The 20,892-nt window shown below is 38.7% G+C and overlaps 1 protein-coding gene across 3 annotated transcripts in view; it reads left to right on the top strand.

The window, feature by feature from the left end:
* Positions 1-20,892, top strand: part of NCK2 (NCK adaptor protein 2) — an 82,292-nt gene that overhangs the window by 49,631 nt on the left and 11,769 nt on the right. For all 3 annotated transcript variants that reach the window (XM_081949501.1, XM_081949500.1, XM_081949502.1), the window contains exons 2-3: positions 3,499-3,740; positions 19,071-19,792. In XM_081949501.1, coding sequence (XP_081805627.1) covers positions 3,515-3,740; positions 19,071-19,792 — 948 coding nt within the window. In that variant the 5' untranslated portion in view covers positions 3,499-3,514. The remainder of the gene's footprint in view (positions 1-3,498; positions 3,741-19,070; positions 19,793-20,892) is intronic.

Below are 20,892 nucleotides of genomic sequence, written 5' to 3'. Positions count from 1 at the left end.
CCCTCTCCCGAAAGGGACTCGGGGCGGTGTACAGTCCGTATTAAAATACAACAGATTAAAACATAGAAATAACTACCTAAATACATGTATGAGAGGAGGATAAAATATGCCAAACTGTACAGCTAAATAAATAAATCGATACAAAAGTTTAAAATATCAGATTAAATTTAAAACACTATCCCTCTAAAAACCAGTAAGAATGTGTATGCCAGGAGGTAGACGTTAAAAATTATGCCAAACCAGCCAGTCGGAACAGGTGTGTCTTCAGTTTCTGTCGGAAGGAGTGGAGGTCAGTAGTGGTTCTAATGTCGGGGGGGAGGTCATTCCAGAGGGTTGGGCCCATCACAGAGAAGGCCCTACTCCTTGGTGTCGCCCGTTGGCATTGCCTCGTGGACGGCACCAGGAGAAGGCCCTCCCTGTGAGAGCGGATTGGCCGCAGGGATGTATGTGGGAGGATGCGATGTATATTGCTGGTCAGATTTTGCATGGTATTTTGTAGACTCCTTGGTTTTCTAGCTGGATTTTGTTTTTGGGGTTTCTTAAGATGTTGGCTATTTTTTGGTCAGTGGTGAAGGGTGTCCTGATATTGTGCTTGTGGAGAATTTTGCTGATTTTATCTGTGGTGCCTTTGATGTAAGGGAGGAGGGCGATGCCATTGTCCTGTTCCGTGTCTTGTTTTTTGGGGGGAGTCTCCTTTTGGATTAGGTTGGTGATTGTTTTTCTTTGGAATCCATTGCAGATTAATACATTTGTGAGTTTGTGTAATTCAGTTTTCAGGTGGTCTTTGTCGGCTAGGCGTTTGGTTCTGGAGATGAGGGTCTTGGCTACAGAGTTGATCTGTACAGGGTGGTGATGGGATTGTGCATTTAAGTAGCGGTTGGTGTGTGTTTTTTTCTGGTAGATGGTGTGTCCTAGGGAGCCACTGGGTTTTTTGTAGATTAGGACACCCAGAAAGGGAAGTTGGTGGTTTGCTTCTATTTCCATGGTGAATTGTATTTTGGGGTGTAGGCTGTTGAGATGTGTGAGGAAGTTGTCCAGTTTTTCTTTTCCGTGTGGCCAAATCACGAAAGTGTCATCAAGAGTTTAGATATGTTGATGACACTTTCGTGATTTGGCCACATGGAAAAAAAAAACTGGACAACTTCCTCACACATCTCAACAGCCTACACCCCAAAATACAATTCACCATGGAAATAGAAGCAAACAACCAACTTCCCTTTCTGGATGTCCTAATCTACAAAAAACCCAATGGCTCCCTAGGACACACCATCTACCAGAAAAAAAACACACACCAACCGCTACTTAAATGCACAATCCCATCACCACCCTGCACAGATCAACTCTGTAGCCAAGGCCCTCATCTCCAGAACCAAACGCCTAGCCGACAAAGACCACCTGAAAACTGAATTACACAAACTCACAAATGTATTAATCTGCAATGGATTCCAAAGAAAAACAATCACCAACCTAATCCAAAAGGAGACTCCCCCCAAAAAACAAGACACGGAACAGGACAATGGCATCACCCTCCTCCCTTACATCAAAGGCACCACAGATAAAATCAGCAAAATTCTCCACAAGCACAATATCAGGACACCCTTCACCACTGACCAAAAAATAGCCAACATCTTAAGAAACCCCAAAGACAAAATCCAGCTAGAAAACCAAGGAGTCTACAAAATACCATGCAAAATCTGACCAGCAATATACATAGGACAAACAAACAGGAGGATAAATGCACGCATCACAGAACACAAGAACGCAGTAAGAAAAAAAGAAAAACCTTCTTCCCTTTTCCAGCACCTTAAAGCTAAAGGACATGAAATCAACTTTGAAGGAGCCAGGTTAATCTCCAAAACAGAACACCTCCACAAGAGAATAATCATGGAAGCCATCGAAATAGAGAAACACCCCCACAGCATGAACAAACGTGATGATACCTCCCGCCTACCAAACATCTGGAAACCAGCCCTAGCCAACAAACGAACACCACCCACCACCCAAGTCGTTACAATACAAAACAACAATGCACACACAGCCTGCACCAATCAGCACCAATCTACCAATCATGATACAACCACACAACCAATCATTCCACTTACTGAAACAAAGCCAGCACCCCATCCCCTCCCACCAAGACTTACAGAAAGACGGCAGCTCCGTTCCCATTTTAAGCCCACGCTTGAAGATGGCAGGTGCGATCTATTGGGAGAAGGCAAGTTCCTCAATTTCATGGATCTAATTGCAGAATTGTTTTGGAGCAAAAGAAGTAGAGCAACATTAATAAATTGGTCCTATATTGAATATGGCATATTCACTTTAAAATTATTGACAAAGAATTACTGCTATATAATTAATAAAAAGTTTAAATGTTGATTAATAGATTTGGAGTTTATACATATTCCGATTTGTATTTCAGAAGGATTTGTCAGAGGAAACAGCCAGACTCAAAGGAGAAGAGTTTAAACTCGTTACTTCATTGTTTTGTTTTATTGCCTATTTCACAGGAATCTTCCCAGCCTGGTAGTTTGCCCCTGAACTAGATAAGGTTCATTGGCATTGAAAGGTCAGAACTTGCCCTCTTGCATCTACTAATGATTGCAGACTAATCCCCACTTGACCCATTCTCCTGATTGGGACAGTCTCTCTCCCGACAGGATTTCACAGTATTACTGTGCTTAATTTGCCATATCAGCATCTGGGTTATGAATTAGCTAATTTTCAGAAATATAAACTGGGTACATTTTATGTGACATTAATAATGCTTATGTTCTGTGATCAAGTCAGTGCAGTGGGAGGGGTGAAGAAGGTTAAATAAAAGAAGCAGAGATAATGAAGTTGCTTAGGAAAATCTATAGCACAAAGATATTATTAAGGGGAATTGTATTTCTGTTTAATGGGGAAATGTTCATGTAGAAAAACCTGCATGTCATTCAGGGGTGGATTCCGGCTGGCTTTACTGATGGTTTGCTCGTGCGTGCGCATGCGCAATTCAATTAAAAATCAAAAACAAGATGGCGGTGGCTAGGGAACCGGTTCAGGGTTGTGGCAGGCCTGGGTCGCTGCTGCTTCCAGCAACCCAGGCCGCCATACCACTACCGGTTTAGCCGAACTGGTAGGAACCCATCACTGATGTCATTCATTGGAATTACAAAGATCATGACCTGAAGACTAAACTCTGTTCCCTTAGAATTAATAGTAGCATATTGTGCTAAGCTGAGCATAGTCTATGAGCCAGTTTGTCATGAAGTTGAAAAAAAAAAGTCACTCTGTTGTGCTTATAAGGCTCTCGGTTTCTTCTGTTCTTTTCACTAACTATCGAGGCGGCAGAGAATCCATTTCAGTTAATTTGTATTTTATGCGTGGTAAATGACTTGAAGATCACTGAATGGTATATCTTCTTAAAAATATTTTCTAACATTTTTCAGGCCTTAAAAGTTTGAATGAATGGTGGAGGAACTTGCGAGTGTTTCAATGCATCTATTTGTTTTATGACAGAGAGACTCCATGAAAGATGACAGAAGAAGTTATTGTTATAGCGAAGTGGGATTATACTGCCCAACAGGATCAGGAACTTGACATAAAAAAGAATGAACGCCTCTGGCTGCTGGATGATTCCAAGACATGGTGGAGGGTAAGAAATGCAGCCAACAAAACAGGATATGTGCCATCAAATTATGTGGAGAGAAAGAACAGCTTGAAGAAAGGTTCCTTGGTTAAAAATCTAAAAGACACATTGGGTAAGTCCTTATCTAAAACCTGAGTTAATTTTACAAATGTTTTATTTAAATGTTTATCTGGAGTATCATATTAAGGATTTTGTTTTCTTTAAACGAGTATAGGTATAGTTTCTGTTAATTCAGAATATAGAGAGAAGAGGATTTCAATTTGCGAATAGCTTTGTTTGTTTGTTTGAGAGAAAACAACTCTAATGAGAAGTGATTATTGCCTCATTGAAAGAAAATCAGAAATTTGGGCTTTTGCTTTTAAATGTATTCCAAAGTTCCCTGTTATGAAGATATCCATGTTTTGTATGATTTTATCTTATTTATAAATGGGGCGCGGTGGCTCAGTGGCTAAGACATTGAGCTTGTCGATCAGAAGGTCGGCAGTTCAGCGGTTAGAATCCCTAGCACTGTGTAACGGAGTGAGCTCCTGCTACTTGTTCCAGCTCCTGCCAATCTAGCAGTTCGAAAGCATGTAAAAATGCAAGTAAGAAAATAGGGACCACCTTTGGTGGGAAGGTAACAATGTTCCATTGTGCCTCTGGCATTTAGTCATGCCGGCCACATGAACACGGAGACATCTTCGGACAGTGCTGGCTCTTCGGCTTAGAAACGGAGATGAGCACCGCCTCCAAGAGTCGGGAATGACCAGTATATATGTGCGAGGGGAATCTTTACCATTTATTTTATTCATCTATTTACCCTGACATTTGTAAATTGCTTTCTCTGTGGATTCATTACATTTGAATCTCAAAGTAGTCATCTAACCTTTATTACTCTGAATAGGTGTTTTCGGTTCAATGACATCTTCTGCCACTGCTTGCCAAAAAGCAGCCTTAACATGTTTGCTGGGGGGGGGGGGGGTATCCTAAGCTTGTGGGGGAACAGGCTATTCTTGACCTAGGGAGTTTCTATGGTGTAAGCTTGTTTCTAAGTTCTTCCCATTTAACATCTTGAATGAAAGAAAGAATGAAAGAATTCTTGTCCAGAGTAATGTGTGCAATTAGATTCTACCTGGATCAGATGGTGCTGAAGAAACAAAAACCATAAAAGATTTCAGCACTATTGTGAGCCAACAGGAGACCAGTGCTGCTCTTGCATATGGTGTTCTCCTGTATCACTGATCAGCAAATAGGCAGTTCCATTTTGAACCAGATATATGAGTAACTTGCCAGACTCTCATGGCCTAGAAAAGGGTGCAGTTAGTCCACAATCACGCATCCCTTAGAAAACAAATAGGAATGTGATCAAGTAGGTTTTTATGTAGCATATTTTACAGTGCCTATATATTGTTAGTTGAAAATAACCTGGGATAATCTTACAAGTTAAATTCTGTAAGTAACATTGTACTGTTAATAAAACATTATTTCCTCCATCTAGCATAACTCATGCTGTTCTCTGACATCATTTTTCTTTGTTTTCGTGTCTCCTATTTCACATAATTGGCTCCTATTGATAGAATGAAATAACAGAGACAGAGGAATGACAAGGGTAATTGTTTTAAGAATAATTAAGTCATACCACAGAGTAGAAACTCAACAAGCATTAGTTTCTGACTTTCCAGAGCCTGATTTTACTAAAGGCCTACATAGTCTAGTATAAACAGCCTAATTCATTAGCTCTCATCCAGCTTTAATTCTTCAAATTTGGCCCTGGACCAGGCTAATTGGGGCTCATAGGGTAATATCTTCTTGGGAATAAACCCCAAAACCCTGTACTACACTTAACCTTTCTTTCTTTCTTTCTTTCTTTCTTTCTTTCTTTCTTTCTTTCTTTCTTTCTCTCTCTCTCTCTCTCTCTCTCTCTCTTTCTCTCTTTCTTTCTCTCCCTCCCTCCCTCCTTTTTTTAAATTTATCAAATTTTATGGCCACCCGTCTTACTACAGGCTAACTCTTATACCAGTGGATCTCAACCTTCCTAATGCCATGACCCTTTAATACAGTTCCTCAAGTTGTGGTGATCCCCAACCATAAAATTACTTTATGTTTTCTGTATTTTTTCAAAAATATGTGTTTTCCAACGGTCTTAGGCAACCCCTGTAAAAGGTTTGTTCGAACCCCAAAGGGGTCCCGACCCACAGATTGAGAACCACTGTCTTATATCTAAGCAATCGATACGGCCAATCATCCCACTGCTATGATTTTAGGTGGCAAACAGAAAATTAAAAGCCACAACCCAATTATTTAAAATAGACAGCCAAGACTACCTACAGCAGAACACCTACTTAACATCTAAACATTCACAATTCACAATTGGTAAAAACAGCCAAACGAAACAATCAATGGAGTTTGCTTAATATCCTGGCCCAAATGCAGTGTGGAGCAACTATGTCTTTAAACCTTGAGAAAGATAATCATGTTTGAGGCCATCCAGATCTCTGGGGGAAGATGTTATTTCAGCTAGTCAGCACAGGAGCAGAGAGGCACAACAATATAAGTTGACATGTTTAATAGAGAGGGCCTGGAACATGCCCACTCGGTCAGTTCTTACGAGGTGAACAGAAATAATTGGGACATTTTTAGTCTTATAGCTACTATTAGTCTTATGTGGAGCTAAATCAGTAAGGATTGTGGCCATCTGAAGCTTGATGTTAAAACTATCTCTATAGTGATTTGTCTCCTTCTGTTCCAGTAAGATGTTGGTTCAGTGACCTTCTGTTATTGATCTGTGGTAACAGTTTATAATCATTCTGTGAAAACAAAGGTATATATCTATTTTGTAAGGCAAAGCGAAGGATTCACGGTAACTGATATAGTTTCATCTTTATCACTTGCAAGAGTGAATCAGTTTAGTTTTGTCTATAATAATGTCCTAGCCATGGAATAGGAGCATTGACTGTTCCAAAATGCTCATCAACAAGTTATTGGAATCTGGTGAAAATGTATTTGTAGATGTACAGAGAAATGTGATTTTGCATTAAACCAAAGATTTGTTCATAATTTGTTTAAAATATCCTGCAGATTCAAAGTTTTAGGATACATAAATAACTTAGTATTTTAGGACTGCCAGTAAGATCTCAGACATTATGATAAATATCGTGGATTTTATATATTGTCCATTTAAATGTGCTTCAAAAGTTAAACATGAACATTAAGCTCCCTTTTTCTTGATTGTTTTGTTACTAATTATCAATAATATTATGTCTTTTCCAAAGAGAACATGTGGATTATCATGTTATAGGACTGAAATTCCCATGCTTTTCTTTATCCTGGTAATTGTAAACCATTCAAAGCTTATTCACATCATACTGAACACAGATTGTAGTTTATCATTAAAAAACTGATTTAAATACATAACAACAAATTAATTAAAAGTTATAGTTTCATACTGGTGTGAGGGTTGCCTCTAAATTGTAAAAAAAAAAAATCTGGACAAAGTCAATGTATTCATTTAGAGGGGAATATTTTATTTTTTGCACTTGAGTTAGAATACTGAAAATTCTGTCTAGGTTCAGCTTTCAATTAACAACTACTAAGTGTGGTGCCAATTTTGAAATCATGAGAGCAAAAATGACAGTTGCTTCTGTAAAGTGTAAATAAAAGAAATCCTTTTCTTTTCTGCAGAAGTGCTTTGGCAAAACCCAATGGCCAAGATTTGGCCAAAGGATAAGACATAAGTCTACAAATGAAGATTTTGTTATTAAATATTGCTGTAAAATCTTTGCTTTTAAAAAAAGAGAACAGCTTTTTTGTATATTTGAATTAATATAGTTTGATAATTATTTTTCTGCCTGATGTTACCAATGTCAGTAGCCTAAACGGTCTTGCTCTTGTCTTGCAGTTTTCCATTTGTTTGATGTGAAAGACATTATATGAGTATTGAGTTTGGCTTGCTTTTTCCTTTTCCACTTAACTTCCTGTTTATTTTAAAAGCTTGATAGAAACTGTTAGCTATTTCCTTTTGTGAGGCTTGTTAGTTGTATCAATGCTTTACATTTTACCACTCCCCATTTCACCACCAAAAGGAAACGAAACATTTGTTTAGACATTGGCTTTGTCTGCCCGCCTTAATTTTGTTGTTTCTCTGAAACCTGCTGTAACATTTTTTTAATTATATAGCATCTTTTCCTGAAGCCTTTGGTTTACATATATTTGTATCTGGAATTAATATGACTATTGCAGATTAAAACAATTAGAACAGTGTATGTCTCAGGAAGTTGAAGTCTTAGTACGTCTGGACCTTCTTTAAGTTGAAGAAGTGGACTGTAAGTCTCACTTGAGAGATTATGCTGCAGCCCTAATATTTTTTACATTAGTTTCACTTTCATTCTTAGATTTGTATTCTGATATGTGGAATTGGAAGTGGAAATTGTGTAGAATTCTTTTTTAACTCAGCTGGCTTGCCAGGTGTAAACCATCACTGGATATTGATGTTGACCTCGATGGTTGACTAGCATAACATTAGAGCTTTGAGCTATAATTTGATTTAATGGGGTCAGTCTTGCAGTCAACCAAGTAATCAGACTTATTCAGCAGATTCCTGGCTTTTCTATTCCTTTTCTTTCTCTTTTTTGGAGTTCAGAAAAAATGACAAGGTGCAAACAATATCAGCAGTAAGGCTAAGATTCTAGATTCAGACATGATGATCATATTTTAAATAAAGTAAGATTTGTAAACCAGCATCAAATTGCAGCTTCAGTTACAGTGCCATGTGTTGCCGAAATTAATCATGGTTTCTTTCTTAGCATAGGTGCAAATATCATAAAGGTAAAAATTCCCTCACACATATGTGCTTGTCGTTCCCAACTCTAGGGGGCGGTGCTCATCTCCATTTCAAAGCCAAAGAGCCAGTGCTGAACGAAGACGCCTCTGTGGTCATGTGGCCGGCATGATTAAATATACAGATCCTTAAAACTAAAGCCAATTATAGTTTAATAGTGTCACATGCAAATTGTACCAGTAACTCATATATCCAACAGTGATTTGCAGATAAAAAATTATTTCTAACTGGCTGCACTCTCTAAATGGCTGAAGGAGGGTAAAAGTGTTTGTCCCTTTACACAACTCTAATATCTTTTAGTGGGGCTTATTCGTGCATTAAGCTGGAAATCATAGCCATATGCACTGATTTGAATAAGTACATTGTTTTCTACTCCTTCCCTAAAACAAAACAAAAAACAAAACAGAAAAGCCTGTCAATGACTGCATATCAAATCCTTTTGAAAATTAAATGACATTGGAACAATGTCTGCATGCCACTGTAACAGAATTGCTTCCCTTGAAATTTTAGACCTCCAAATGTTTAAATACGATTGTATTGTATAAGTGCAAATGTCAAATATGTCCTGTCTCACTGAGAGTTACCATACTTCTAGAAATGACTTTAATATAATAAAGGAACAAAAAACACTTCTAGTATTCATTCATTTGTGTATTTAAATGTATTGTGTATTGGTCTTCCTACTTCAGAGGGTTCTGGGCAGCATACAGAAATAGAGAAAATGGAAATGGCTCAAAACATTGTATTAAATAATACAAGATTAAAATAATCTACTAGACAGCAAAAACAACAAAACAGGGTTCATTGTGGGGGTAGTGGAAATGATCCAATTAGAACCACAGAAGTTAAATATTCAGTCCTGCATCAAATGAGAGGGACTGGAAGAGGTACAAAAGGAGTATTAGAAACTAATTTCGTTGGGCTGAGTTGTTAGCCCTGATCAAAAATTAGGGAAACCTATTTTTAGCATGTTTTCATTTTATCATTATTGATATATTAGTCGTTAGTACTATATTAAACAGTAATAAATATGCCAGTTTGTTGTAGTGATTAGGCATCGGGCTAAAAACCAGGATATCATGAGTTCTAGTCCTGCCTTTGTCCAAAAACTTGATTTTGGACCTGTCATTCTTTATCTCAGCCCAAGAAAGAAATAGCAAAAGCAAACCACTTCTGTGATATCGCTAAGAAGACTGTAGAGCTTTGTCCTGGCAGCCTCCTAAAATCAAGAATAACCTGAAATTTCACACATGTACACATTTTCCTTCCTTCCTTCCCTCCCTCCCTCCTTCCCAATTGGACTTTTTTCCTCTGAGAGCTGCTAAGGGTATAAGATCCATATAAGACTAATTCCTCCTAGAGCAGTTTTTGGAGCATCTCCTCAGTTAGGATCAGTATTCTGGATCGTATCCTCATAATATTGACATAGTTAATTCCAAGCTGCCTGCTAATGCCCATATTCTGTGTTAACCAGAAATGGACAGTTGGAGTATTTAGGTACTTGTTGAGATTTCCATTTGGCCATAAATTGGTCCTGTTGTAATAGGCCAATTATCCTTAGGTCTACAAATGTTGGACATGTTTTGGTTGTACAAATCTCTCCTTTTAAAAAAAAAACTGGTCAGCTCTTTGCAGGATTTGAATTATAACAATTACTTAAGGTTTTCTAAAGCTACATGCTGCTTTTAACAGGTTTTGAACTGTAATCTCCACCAGTCACAGTCAAATTGAAGGAATTGTAGCAAATGTGGTCTAGACTGACTAGAGGAAATAATTTTTTGTGCTATTTATAATGGGTTATTTATGTTTGGGGCAGTCTTGGATCCCACATTGGGGAGAAGCAACAGATAATTTTTTAAAATAAAAAGACATTTTTAGTTTAGTATTTAGTATTGCTTGAGTAAATATGCATTTTAAAAATGATTCCTAAATCTAAATATATATATATATATATTATAGATAGGTAAAAATTTCAATGTTCAATTAAAATGAGTAATGACATCTGTGAAAACCTAATGACGGCTAATATCAAAAATAGTGTATTTTATTTTTTTGGGAAAATATTCAGATAGATTTTATTTTTTATGAAATAATACCTATTTTTGGAAGGAATGTGCTAGCTCCTTCTTTCTAGGGCTTGAGAAAGTGACTGAGCTGGTTGAGTGTCAATCATAACATAGGTGTCATGTGGTATTCTTGTAGGAAGCCCAGAGACTTTTAACTTGGTGCCATAAATATGTATAAATAATTAAAATGTCAGTGAAAACATTATTTCCTCATAAAATGATGTGATTTATATAAATAGCAATATTGCTTGGGTTTCTGCTTTTACTTTTTTCAGCTTGATAGATTCTTTCTCTTCCCCTGGACTTTATGTATTAAAACTCTTAAGGAATATATAGAGATAATCAAGTCATTCTTTTCATCTTTCAGAACACCGATATTTTGGGAAGGTAGATGCCCGATTTAAAACAATTCTATCCACTAACATAGCTTTCAAGATTTTCTAAGCAGCTGTTGATTTTCTCCATGAAATCTTGTTTTATTTCCTCTCCTCCTCCCACCCCCCGCCGCCAACTGAGACTAGTGGTATGAAAACGGTCTTCTCTTAAATAGCATCATTTCATTTTTATGTTTAATTTTAGTTCTGAAAGTGATATACAAACTCTGGATGTGTGTATAATGTATATCTGGGAATTTTGTTCTCAGATTTCACCAAATCCCATCATCATTACAATATTGTGCTCTCCTCAAAGCACATCAAACTGAAAACATCTCCATCTTCATTTTCTTCCCCAAAATATAAAAAGCTTTAGCTAGAGGTTGACTGGTACTGTCGTGCCTTTTGATAGTCTATTTCAATTATTTGCCCTTTCAGCAATATATTACATTGCGAATGCTTACAATTACATTGGCATCTTTAATCAAACTTTTTTCTCCACTGGATTAGCTTAAACAAAGTGTACCAGGACTTTGTTTGGAGGCTGCCTTCTAAAAACTAGTGAAAGCTGTCAGGACAAAAAGCTGTTGCCATGTATTTAAATCTAAATATTGCTGAAACGTTTGTATTTGACTGTAACCTTTAATTAGCAGAACAGTGCATCATAGGGCAACAGATTTTGAATGAACGTACCACAAATGGGCTAACTTAAAGCATGCATTCAAAATCCAGGACCCATGACTCCTGCAGGATTGAAATCTGACAAAGTTGTGGTATTTCAATGCTGCCATGGTCATTTCCAGATGCTTCTGATTCCACTGAATTTTTGCCTTTTTGGGGTCCTTCTGTTTATCTGTTTAGATAAGGAAATAATTTTGAAATTATAGCCCAATCGGTCATGGGTTTAAAATTAAATATAATTCACATGTTTACTTTCCAGGCATGTTATTTAATAATTTCTCTATTTTATCACTTTGAAATAATACTATTTGATGTCGACATAGGGAGTTGTCTGAAGGCTTCATTTAAAGCTTTTGTGAACCATACACCATCCTGGATTTCAGACTGCGTATTTTTGCTGTAGTGCAATGCTGGTGTGTAGCCCACACAGTTTTCAAGCATTCTTCTCCACCGAAAGATTTCAACTAAATAATAGGAACATTAACTTTTTTCCTAAAGGTACAAAATGCTGTTCTGCTTAACAACTACATTCTCTTGTAATCCTTTCTATAATTACAGAGAATAAGCTTAATTCAGTATATGTGTATAGAAGCATGGTCTTAATCCTCAAATAAAGGGAGCCAGACTTTAGACATTGTAATGTAAAAAACAGAGCTTTTGACTATAATTTCCAATGCTGTTGAAAAGTCTCGTGCTGTTTCTATGTAGACATCTACAGTTTTTATGTAGAATTTAATAATTTTGTTTTCAGCTGTATCACATGTACACATTAGTAAAATGAACAACTAAAACCTAATATTAAAAATTGTAGCATTAAAAGTATCAGCATAATGCAGATTTAAGCAGATTTGAACGGAGTGGGAAAAAATGCACAACACATTTTTTAAAAGCCGAGGGAAGTAAATCTGTCACTGATACAGCCACTTTGAAAGAGGCAGTCAGGGTACACCTTTGCTCAAGCAGATGCCACTAAATGTGTTGTTTTAAAAAGCTATAGCTCTTTTTAAAGAAATACTGTTGAGAACATGATCAGCAGACAGCTACAGGAAATCTGAGTGAAGCGGAGTATTTGGATCTCTGTCAGTCAAGATTCAGATAAGAATATGGTTGGAAACCACATTGATCGACAATCTTTGGCAAGATCAGAATGCAAAGACTTCATGCCTTGCCAGTCTTTAGTACCATGGTATCCATCTTGGCCATCTGGAAGCAATGCACCATATTTTGATGGTTCCCCTTTTCTAGTATCAAGTTTTATTCAGTTGTGGTAGGAGGGAGTGCCTTAGATTTATCTGATACAGAGATCTGTGCCCCCCCTCCCGCTGTTTAACAACTATCCCATGCCATTGTGTCATATCATCTGTAGGCAGTGTGTGAGGTCATCAGTATAACTCCTAACTGAATAGGAGGTGTAGTGCTGCAATACCCAACGATTAATGAGGAAAAATAAACTCATACTGAATGTTTGTGAGAGAAAGTGGCTGTGGATTCGAAGGCCACCGAAATCCAAAATCAATTTTATTTTAAAGTATGAACAAGGAAAGTTGTGTTGCCTGAAAGAGAACTGACTCATAATTTGGACCCTCTTAGATTCATGGCTGTACTTGAACAGCAAGTAGAGGCAATGGATGGAAAGAATTCTATGGAATTACACCAGCTGTGACAGTACACATTCGTGCTTTTGTCATCTCATGGCTAAACTGCTATAATTTGCTTTATTTGGGGCTGGCCTTGAAGATCACCCAGTTGGTGCAATGTATTATGGGTATACCTAGATTTGCTGATGTAAACCACCACTGTGAGAGCTTAACTGACTGCCAGGCACAATTAAAAAGTAAATTGTCACAGGATGTCAGCCACACTGGGTAGGCCAGATCAGAAGAGCAACTCTACAATTGTACTTTATTTAGACTGACTATAATAATTATAGTTTGACCGTATTTTACATCTCCTCCTTATAATCCAGTGAATCAGGGACTCATTTGCCTCAGCTGTTTCCAAATACTACCTTCCTTCCCAAGACTTTAAACATGTTTAGTAGTCTTTACCTATGTAGGATTTTTGCCAAGGTCATCTACATTACACTCTATGCATGAACATATTTGAGACCACCTGCTCTGGCCTGAGTTTATGCATTCACTAGGAGTTAGGACTTGCTAAGGGTCCCTTCTACCAAGTTGCAATTACAGAGACCCCATTGTTGAACTCTTCTCAGTGTTGCCTACCTGTGAGCCAGCTTCCCGTGACACCTGGTTTGCTTCTTCCTCACCAAGCATTCAAAGAGCAGAGCGGCATTCAAGCTTAAGCATGTTAGTACATAAATAGATTGACATGATAATAAAGAAGATATGCAAAAGTTTTCTGGTTAGAGCAGCGATGGCGAACCTTTTTTGGCTCGCGTGCCACAAGTGGGGGGAGCGCAGGGAGGTTCTGGGTGGGCGGGCCGCACCCAAAATGCAATGCGCGACTCCCCCAGTGCGCATGCGCGCACAACACACGACCCCCCCCATTTTACATGCTTTTTTCGCCCTCCCCAGGCTCCAAAGGCTTTATAGGAGCCTGGGGAGGGCGAAAAGAGCCTCCCCTGCCCCCCCGGAGGTCCTCCGGAGGCTTCAGGGACCGTCCGGAGGCTTCCCTGAAGCCTTCGGAGCGCTCAAAAGGATCCTCCGAGCAAACCGGAAGTGACTTCCGGGTTGCTCGGAGGGTTGTTTTAAGCGCTCCGAAGGCATCAGGGAAGCCTCCGAATGGTCCCTGAAGCCTTCGGAACGCTTAAAATCACCCTCCGAGCAAACCGGAAGTGACTTCTGGTTTGCTCGGAGGGTGGTTTTAAGCGCTCCGAAGGCGTCTGGGAAGCCTCCGGACGGTCCCTGAAGCCTCCGGACGGTCCCTAAAGCCTCCGGAGGCCCTCTGGGAGGGCGGGGGAGGCCCTTTTCGCCCTCCCCAGGCTCCTATAAAGCCTCTGGAGCCTGGGGAGGGCGAAAAATGGCTTTTAAAAAGGTGAACTTTGCTGGCCACCGTGCGCATGCGCACTGGCCAGCTGACAGGGCAGCGCCTCGCATGCCCTGACAAATGGCTCCGTGTGCCACCTGTGGCACGCGTGCCATAGGTTCGCCATCACTGGGTTAAAGTATCTACATTAGCCTTAGTACTGAAAATGCCTCTCCTCGTCTCACTTCTTTGGGTCTCCTCTAGCTTGCAGTGTTTTTTCAAAGGATATCAAGCTTTTAGCAAGTGTACATGGGAAAATGCAACAATTAAGTATCCTGAATTGATTTTTAAAGGCTTTAAAGCTGCTGGCAGGGGAATTCTAGGGAAGTCCACATAAATTAAAGTTGCCAAGGTTGAAAAACATTGCTTTAAAGGGGGAGAAAACAACCCCTTGTTACATTGAAGATCAAGTTTCTAATTTTGGCTACTTTGTGATCTAGTTTTTGTCAGTTGATACCAAAGTAGGAGTGAAGCAAGATTTGCCTTAATTGGTTTCTTTTAATAATTGCATTTAGCAGAGAGCTTGTCCTTTATAATAACCATATTTGTTAAATGGTTTTTTTAAAAACACGTTTCCACCATTTGTATGAGAAGTTATGATCTTGGTTTGACTGAATAATAAGCACATCAGTCAGTCTACGTGACACATGCACACACACAATTACTAAAATAGCAGAGCTTAATAGGAAGGCTACTACTGTTTCTATTTTTTTTTACCTGAAGAGCTTACAGTTTTAAATGGTGTAATAAGGTGATTTAGCTGTATTTATAGATGTGCAAACATATGCAAAAGCTTAGTGATGTGCTTTTAGATGTGCTTTTCACACATTTAGTAATTAGAAAATAGCCCATAACTCACAGCAATAGATATGGTCAAAATACAATGAATGAAAAATGCAAAGGTTCCCCTCGCACATATATGCTAGTCATTCCCGATTCTAAGGGGCGGTGCTCATCTCCGTTTCAAAGCCGAAGAGACAGCGCTGTCCGAAGACATCTCCGTGCTCATGTATATGACTTAAGTATATGTATATTTTTTTATTTATAAAATAAATAAATTTATAAAATATTTAGTGTATTTTCATATAATAAAGTATATGAAAAGTATAGATTTACTCTAATGTTCTTCATATAGATTACAATAGATTACATTTCTGTTTTTGGCTCAGTCAATCCCTCACACAGGAGGCTCATAGTAGAGGGAGTTTGGAGGGTTAAGCAGGGTATCTGACTCTTGAGTCCTGGCTTATTTTCAGATACCATGGACTTGCTGCATTTACCTGTTTCTAATCTGATTAAACATTTTTATTCTTTTGAATAAATAAGAAATGTAGCACCCGTTCGCATACATTCTATGGCTTGGCTGCTATTTTAAGATTTTATTTCTGTTTTTAATTGCACTAGATTATTGATGCCAGAGAAGTGTTTTCTAATATTTGGAAATCTCAACTTCCACGCAGATGGAAAATGATTTAATCATCATAGAAGAATAAGGAACTAAAATGCCCTGAACCTTAGACTTGTGTTTTTGCTATTTCTCAGTAATAAAATATTTAGAGTTAACATCTCTAGTTTCTGTATTCACTACATTGATGCACAACTATTGTTTAGTGACAGCAAGAGGAACTTTTCATGATGGTCCAGTCATGTCAGATTTCCTGGAGCTTTCAATTTTGGAAAGAGTAGAAGTACTGTTTTCCTGTAATTGTATCACTGAGTATAATAGCTATGCTAGGAAAATACTCCATTGAAATTATTTCGTTAAGTATAGAAAACAGGAAAATTTAGAATATATCATATTGGAAATCATTGAATTATTCCTTACAAATGGGGGGGGGGGATGTGTTCCTGAATTTTGATCAGTACAATCATATTTTTACTTTTCTTGCAGCAACTTCCATTTTGTCTCACAGGCCTCTCTTGGTGAAATTTAGGAACATGATATGTCAGAAAAAGTAGTCCTCAATTAACATCAGTCAATGGAAATGGAATGCCCATCACTAAGCAACAGTCATAGAGTGCAACGTCACGCCAATTAATCCGCAGAAATCCTGCCCCTTCTAGTTGCAGTGGTTAAGCAAATTATTGCAGGTTGTTAAGGGAGAATGTCATGTTGTCCCCATTTGTGATTTCATGCCAGTTTCCCCATTGACTTTTCTTGTAGGAAGCGAGCAACACAGATTGTAAATGGCAATCACATGATTATAGGGATGCTGTGACTCTTGTAAGCCCTAGGACCAGTTGTAAGAACTGCTCATTCAGCACCATCTAAATTTGAGTCGTCACTGTATAAGTGGTTATTAAACAAAGAACTACCTGTTATGCACTGTAAATGAGCATTTGGCATTTTGATGTTTAATTAAGAAATAACATAATTGAATCCAATAGGTATGTAAGGGACCACTGTTTATTGAAGGATTTTTTTTAAAAAAAAAAACATGTTTCCCTGAAAATAAGTTTGGGTCTTATTTTCTTTTGATCTCTGAAATAAGCACTTGGCCTTATTTTCGGGGAGGTCTTATTATTGTTGAGGTGCAGCAGGCAGCAAGCATGGTCACCTCATGGCTGCTGCTATGTTGCAATATTTTCAGGGACGGCTTATTTTCGGGGGAGGGCTTATTTTCGTGCATGCATTCAAAAGCCAGATTCGGCTTATTATACGGAGAGGTCTTATTTTCAGGGAAATAGGGTATATCAGTACTGTAGTGTCATAAACATATATGTGTATGTATTTTTCTTGAACATTTTGTGAGTTTCCTTGCATAAACAAATTACTTACTTGTTTTATGCTAGACAGATTATCCTATGTGTTCTCTTAAAGTTGAAGGCAAAAATACAAAGTTGAGATTCAAACAATTAGTCATATTTAAAACAGCATGTGTTAATTTCAGAGAGGTGACAAAAAACATTTATTTATTTTTGTGCTTTTTTGTTTATTTAGCCATCCATCTCATGAGTTCAACTCGCGAGGTTTTTTTTACAAGGGGCTTCAATGGGCGAAAGGGTGAGGAACGCAGTGGAGCTATCAGTCTCTGGTAGCGCTAGGATGCGCGTCTCGCTTCTGCCCCCCCACCTGCCCTCCCCTCGCTAAAGGGACGGCGGGGAAGGGAACCAGGCAGGCTGCCTTTACCATTGGGGCGAGGTGGGCGGTATTGGGCCGCCTCTTACCTTTTCAGGTCTGTTGCATTTCTCGCCCTTTCATCCAGTGAACACCCTTGTAAAAAAAAACCTCGCGAGTTGAACTAGTGAGGTTTTTTTTCAAGGGGATTCACTGGACAAAAGGGCAAGGAACGCAACAGACCTGAAAAGGTAAGAGGCGCGCCTCGCTTCTCCCCCCCACCTGTCACCTCTCGCTAAAGGGACAGCGGGGAAGGGAACCAGGCAGGCTGCCTTTACCATTGGGATGGGCGGTGTTTTTTTGCATGAGAAGGAACAGGCGGGAGGGGATGATCATATTGCTGGCCTGCCACTGTTTTTGCAGCAGGCTCTTTTTGCGCGGGAGGGAAGGGCAGGGGGTGGAAGCACTTTGCTTTGCCTGCTGCTGTTTTTGCAGCAAGCCTTCTTTTTGCCCCACAAGCTGTACCGGTAGGTGGTACAGTGCTAATAGCTGGGACCGGTTGCGCATGCGTTTAAATAGTTGGGAGCGGGCTTATTTTGGGGGGAGGGCTTATTGTGCATACTCTGAAAAGCGCCATTGGGCTTATTAGCAGGGGATGTCTTATTTTCGGGAAAACACAGTATTTATGACAGTTGCGATGTCCTGGGGTCATGTGATCCCCTTTTACAACTTTCTGACCAGCAAAGCTAATGGCGACACCAGATTCACTTAACAACGGTGTTACTAATTTAACAACTGCAATGATTCACTTAACAAATGTGGCAAGAAGAGTCGTAAAATGGGGCAAAACTTACTTAGTAAATTTCTCGGTAAGCAGCATAAATTATGGGTCAAATATGGTTGTAACACAATGACTACCTGAATAATTTTACCATCAAAACTCCCCCCCAAAATATGCAAAGATAATTGTAGTGTGTGCACACCATTCTGAAGAAGGCTTTTTGTTGTTGTTTCATTATAATGTACTGAATTCCACAAAGAGTTGTGGTGGATTTGCATATCATTGAACTTACATTTGGTCAATTAGTTGTTCCTGTTTTTACGTTTGCTACAACTACATGTAAAGACTGTCTGATATCATTTTAAGAGATTATTTTATTCCCACAATGCAGTCTGAAGCATGGCTGGTTATAAAAATAGTATTTTCTTTGTTATTTGCCCACGGTATTTTGTGTCTATTAAATCTCTAGTGGTTTTAGAAAGAAATGCCCTGAAAGGTCACATCAAAGCTTTCACTTAGCAGCTACTATTCTGGGATAAAAAGATTTTCTTAAAAAGTAAAGATGTTGAGCTGTTTTTCTTTTCCTGTACCCTCAAATTGAGGTATTTTCCCATTCTGAATCAGATGACCAAACTCCTAATACGTGTTTAAAATGTTCTTGTTTTATTTTTTTGACAGGTTTGGGTAAAACAAAACGGAAGACAAGTGCTAGAGACGCCTCTCCAACTCCTAGTACTGATGCAGAATACCCATCGAATGGTAGCAGTGCTGATAGGATTTATGATCTGAACATCCCTGCCTATGTGAAGTTTGCCTACGTAGCCGAGAGGGAGGATGAACTATCTCTTGTTAAAGGATCTCGAGTGATTGTTATGGAAAAATGCAGTGATGGCTGGTGGAGAGGGAGCTACAATGGACATATTGGCTGGTTTCCTTCAAACTATGTAGTTGAAGAAGTTGAGGAAGCGACTGCTGATTCGCCAAGTTTTCGAAGTTTGAGAAAAGGGGCATCCATGAGCAATGGCCAAGCCATGAAAATACTTCACATTGTCCAGACTTTGTATCCATTCAGTTCTGTCACTGAAGAAGAGCTCAATTTTGAAAAAGGTGAAACTATGGAAGTGATAGAGAAACCAGAAAATGACCCAGAATGGTGGAAATGTAAAAATTCTCGCGGGCAAATTGGTCTTGTTCCCAAAAACTATGTAGTAATCGTAAGCGATGGTCCTACCATTAATGCTTCCCACCCTCCTCAGATAAGCTACACGGGGCCCTCTTCTACAGGACGGTTTGCAGGAAAAGAATGGTATTATGGGAGCGTTACTCGACATCAGGCAGAATGTGCTCTGAATGAAAGGGGATCAGAAGGCGACTTCCTTGTCAGAGACAGTGAATCTTCAGTAAGTAGCTATCATTTCAAAATTTGTTTGTTTATTTACTGTATTTTTCGCTACATAAGACACACTTTTTTTCCTCCCAAAAGTGGGTGGAAATGTCTGTGCGTCTTATGGAGCGAATATGGGTAACAAGCAGCGGCGGCGAATGGCGGCAGCGTTCCCCGCTGCCTGGAACTGATTGGTGAAGACTCCAACTTTCGCCAGTGAAGTCAGCAGACATGGGGGAGGTAGGCTGTTTGCTGTTCATTGTTCACTGTAAGGACACTATCCAGATGAATACCATATGGACGCTGGGAGTCAGAGGCAGATTTTTTTTCTTGTTTTCCTCCTCCAACCTAGGTGCATCTTATGGTCAGGAGTGTCTTATGGAGCGAAAAATACAGTATTTATTTATAAATTTTATTGGCTACCCATCTTACCATTGGGTAACACTGAGCGGATTACAATTTTATAAATTCAAAATGTTGTGATGCATTATGCAGAATAAATGAAGTAACAGATTATAGCTTTGCCTTGCTGTGTGAATCAAGTGAAGTTCTTCAAAGTGAATATTCATCTGATGTGTAATACAGTTCTCCTTTCATTAATTGAAAAATAAATTATATAGAGCAAAATGAAATATAAGTATGGTGTACCATGGCTTTGCTCTGGTTGCAAATTTTTTCAGGTATATAATTTTCAATTGGATTTTCTCATAGCAAATTTAAAATATATCAACGCATAAGCAAATGTTAGTAGGAAAAGTTACTTTAATAGATTGAAGTTTCAAGGTGTGTGGTAATTGTGTTTGAATTCTCTACTTTATTAATCCTGCACATATGAATTTTCAAAAGGTGTGCGCGTTCAGATTCTGTACAAGCTCAACTCAGCAAAATTTCAGCTAACCTGTTTTTATTTTGCGTCCACTTGCATATTTGCTTTTTCTGCTTCTGACTGTTTTGTGTATGGAATTGTCAACAAGTTCCAAGGATCAGCCGTGTTGGCCACTTTTACCAAAAGATTTGAAATCTATATACTTTTGAGAAGAATATTGCTGAAATCTAACCATATAATATTGCAGCTAAAGAATCCTACACTACTTTAAAGATTGACTACATTTATTA

This window comes from Natrix helvetica (assembly GCF_964273705.1).
Source record: "Natrix helvetica genome assembly, chromosome: 3".
Classification (NCBI taxonomy): Eukaryota; Metazoa; Chordata; class Lepidosauria; order Squamata; family Natricidae; genus Natrix; species Natrix helvetica.
The sequence above is the reverse complement of the archived record's forward strand: the minus strand, read 5'-3'. Positions and strand labels throughout refer to the sequence as shown.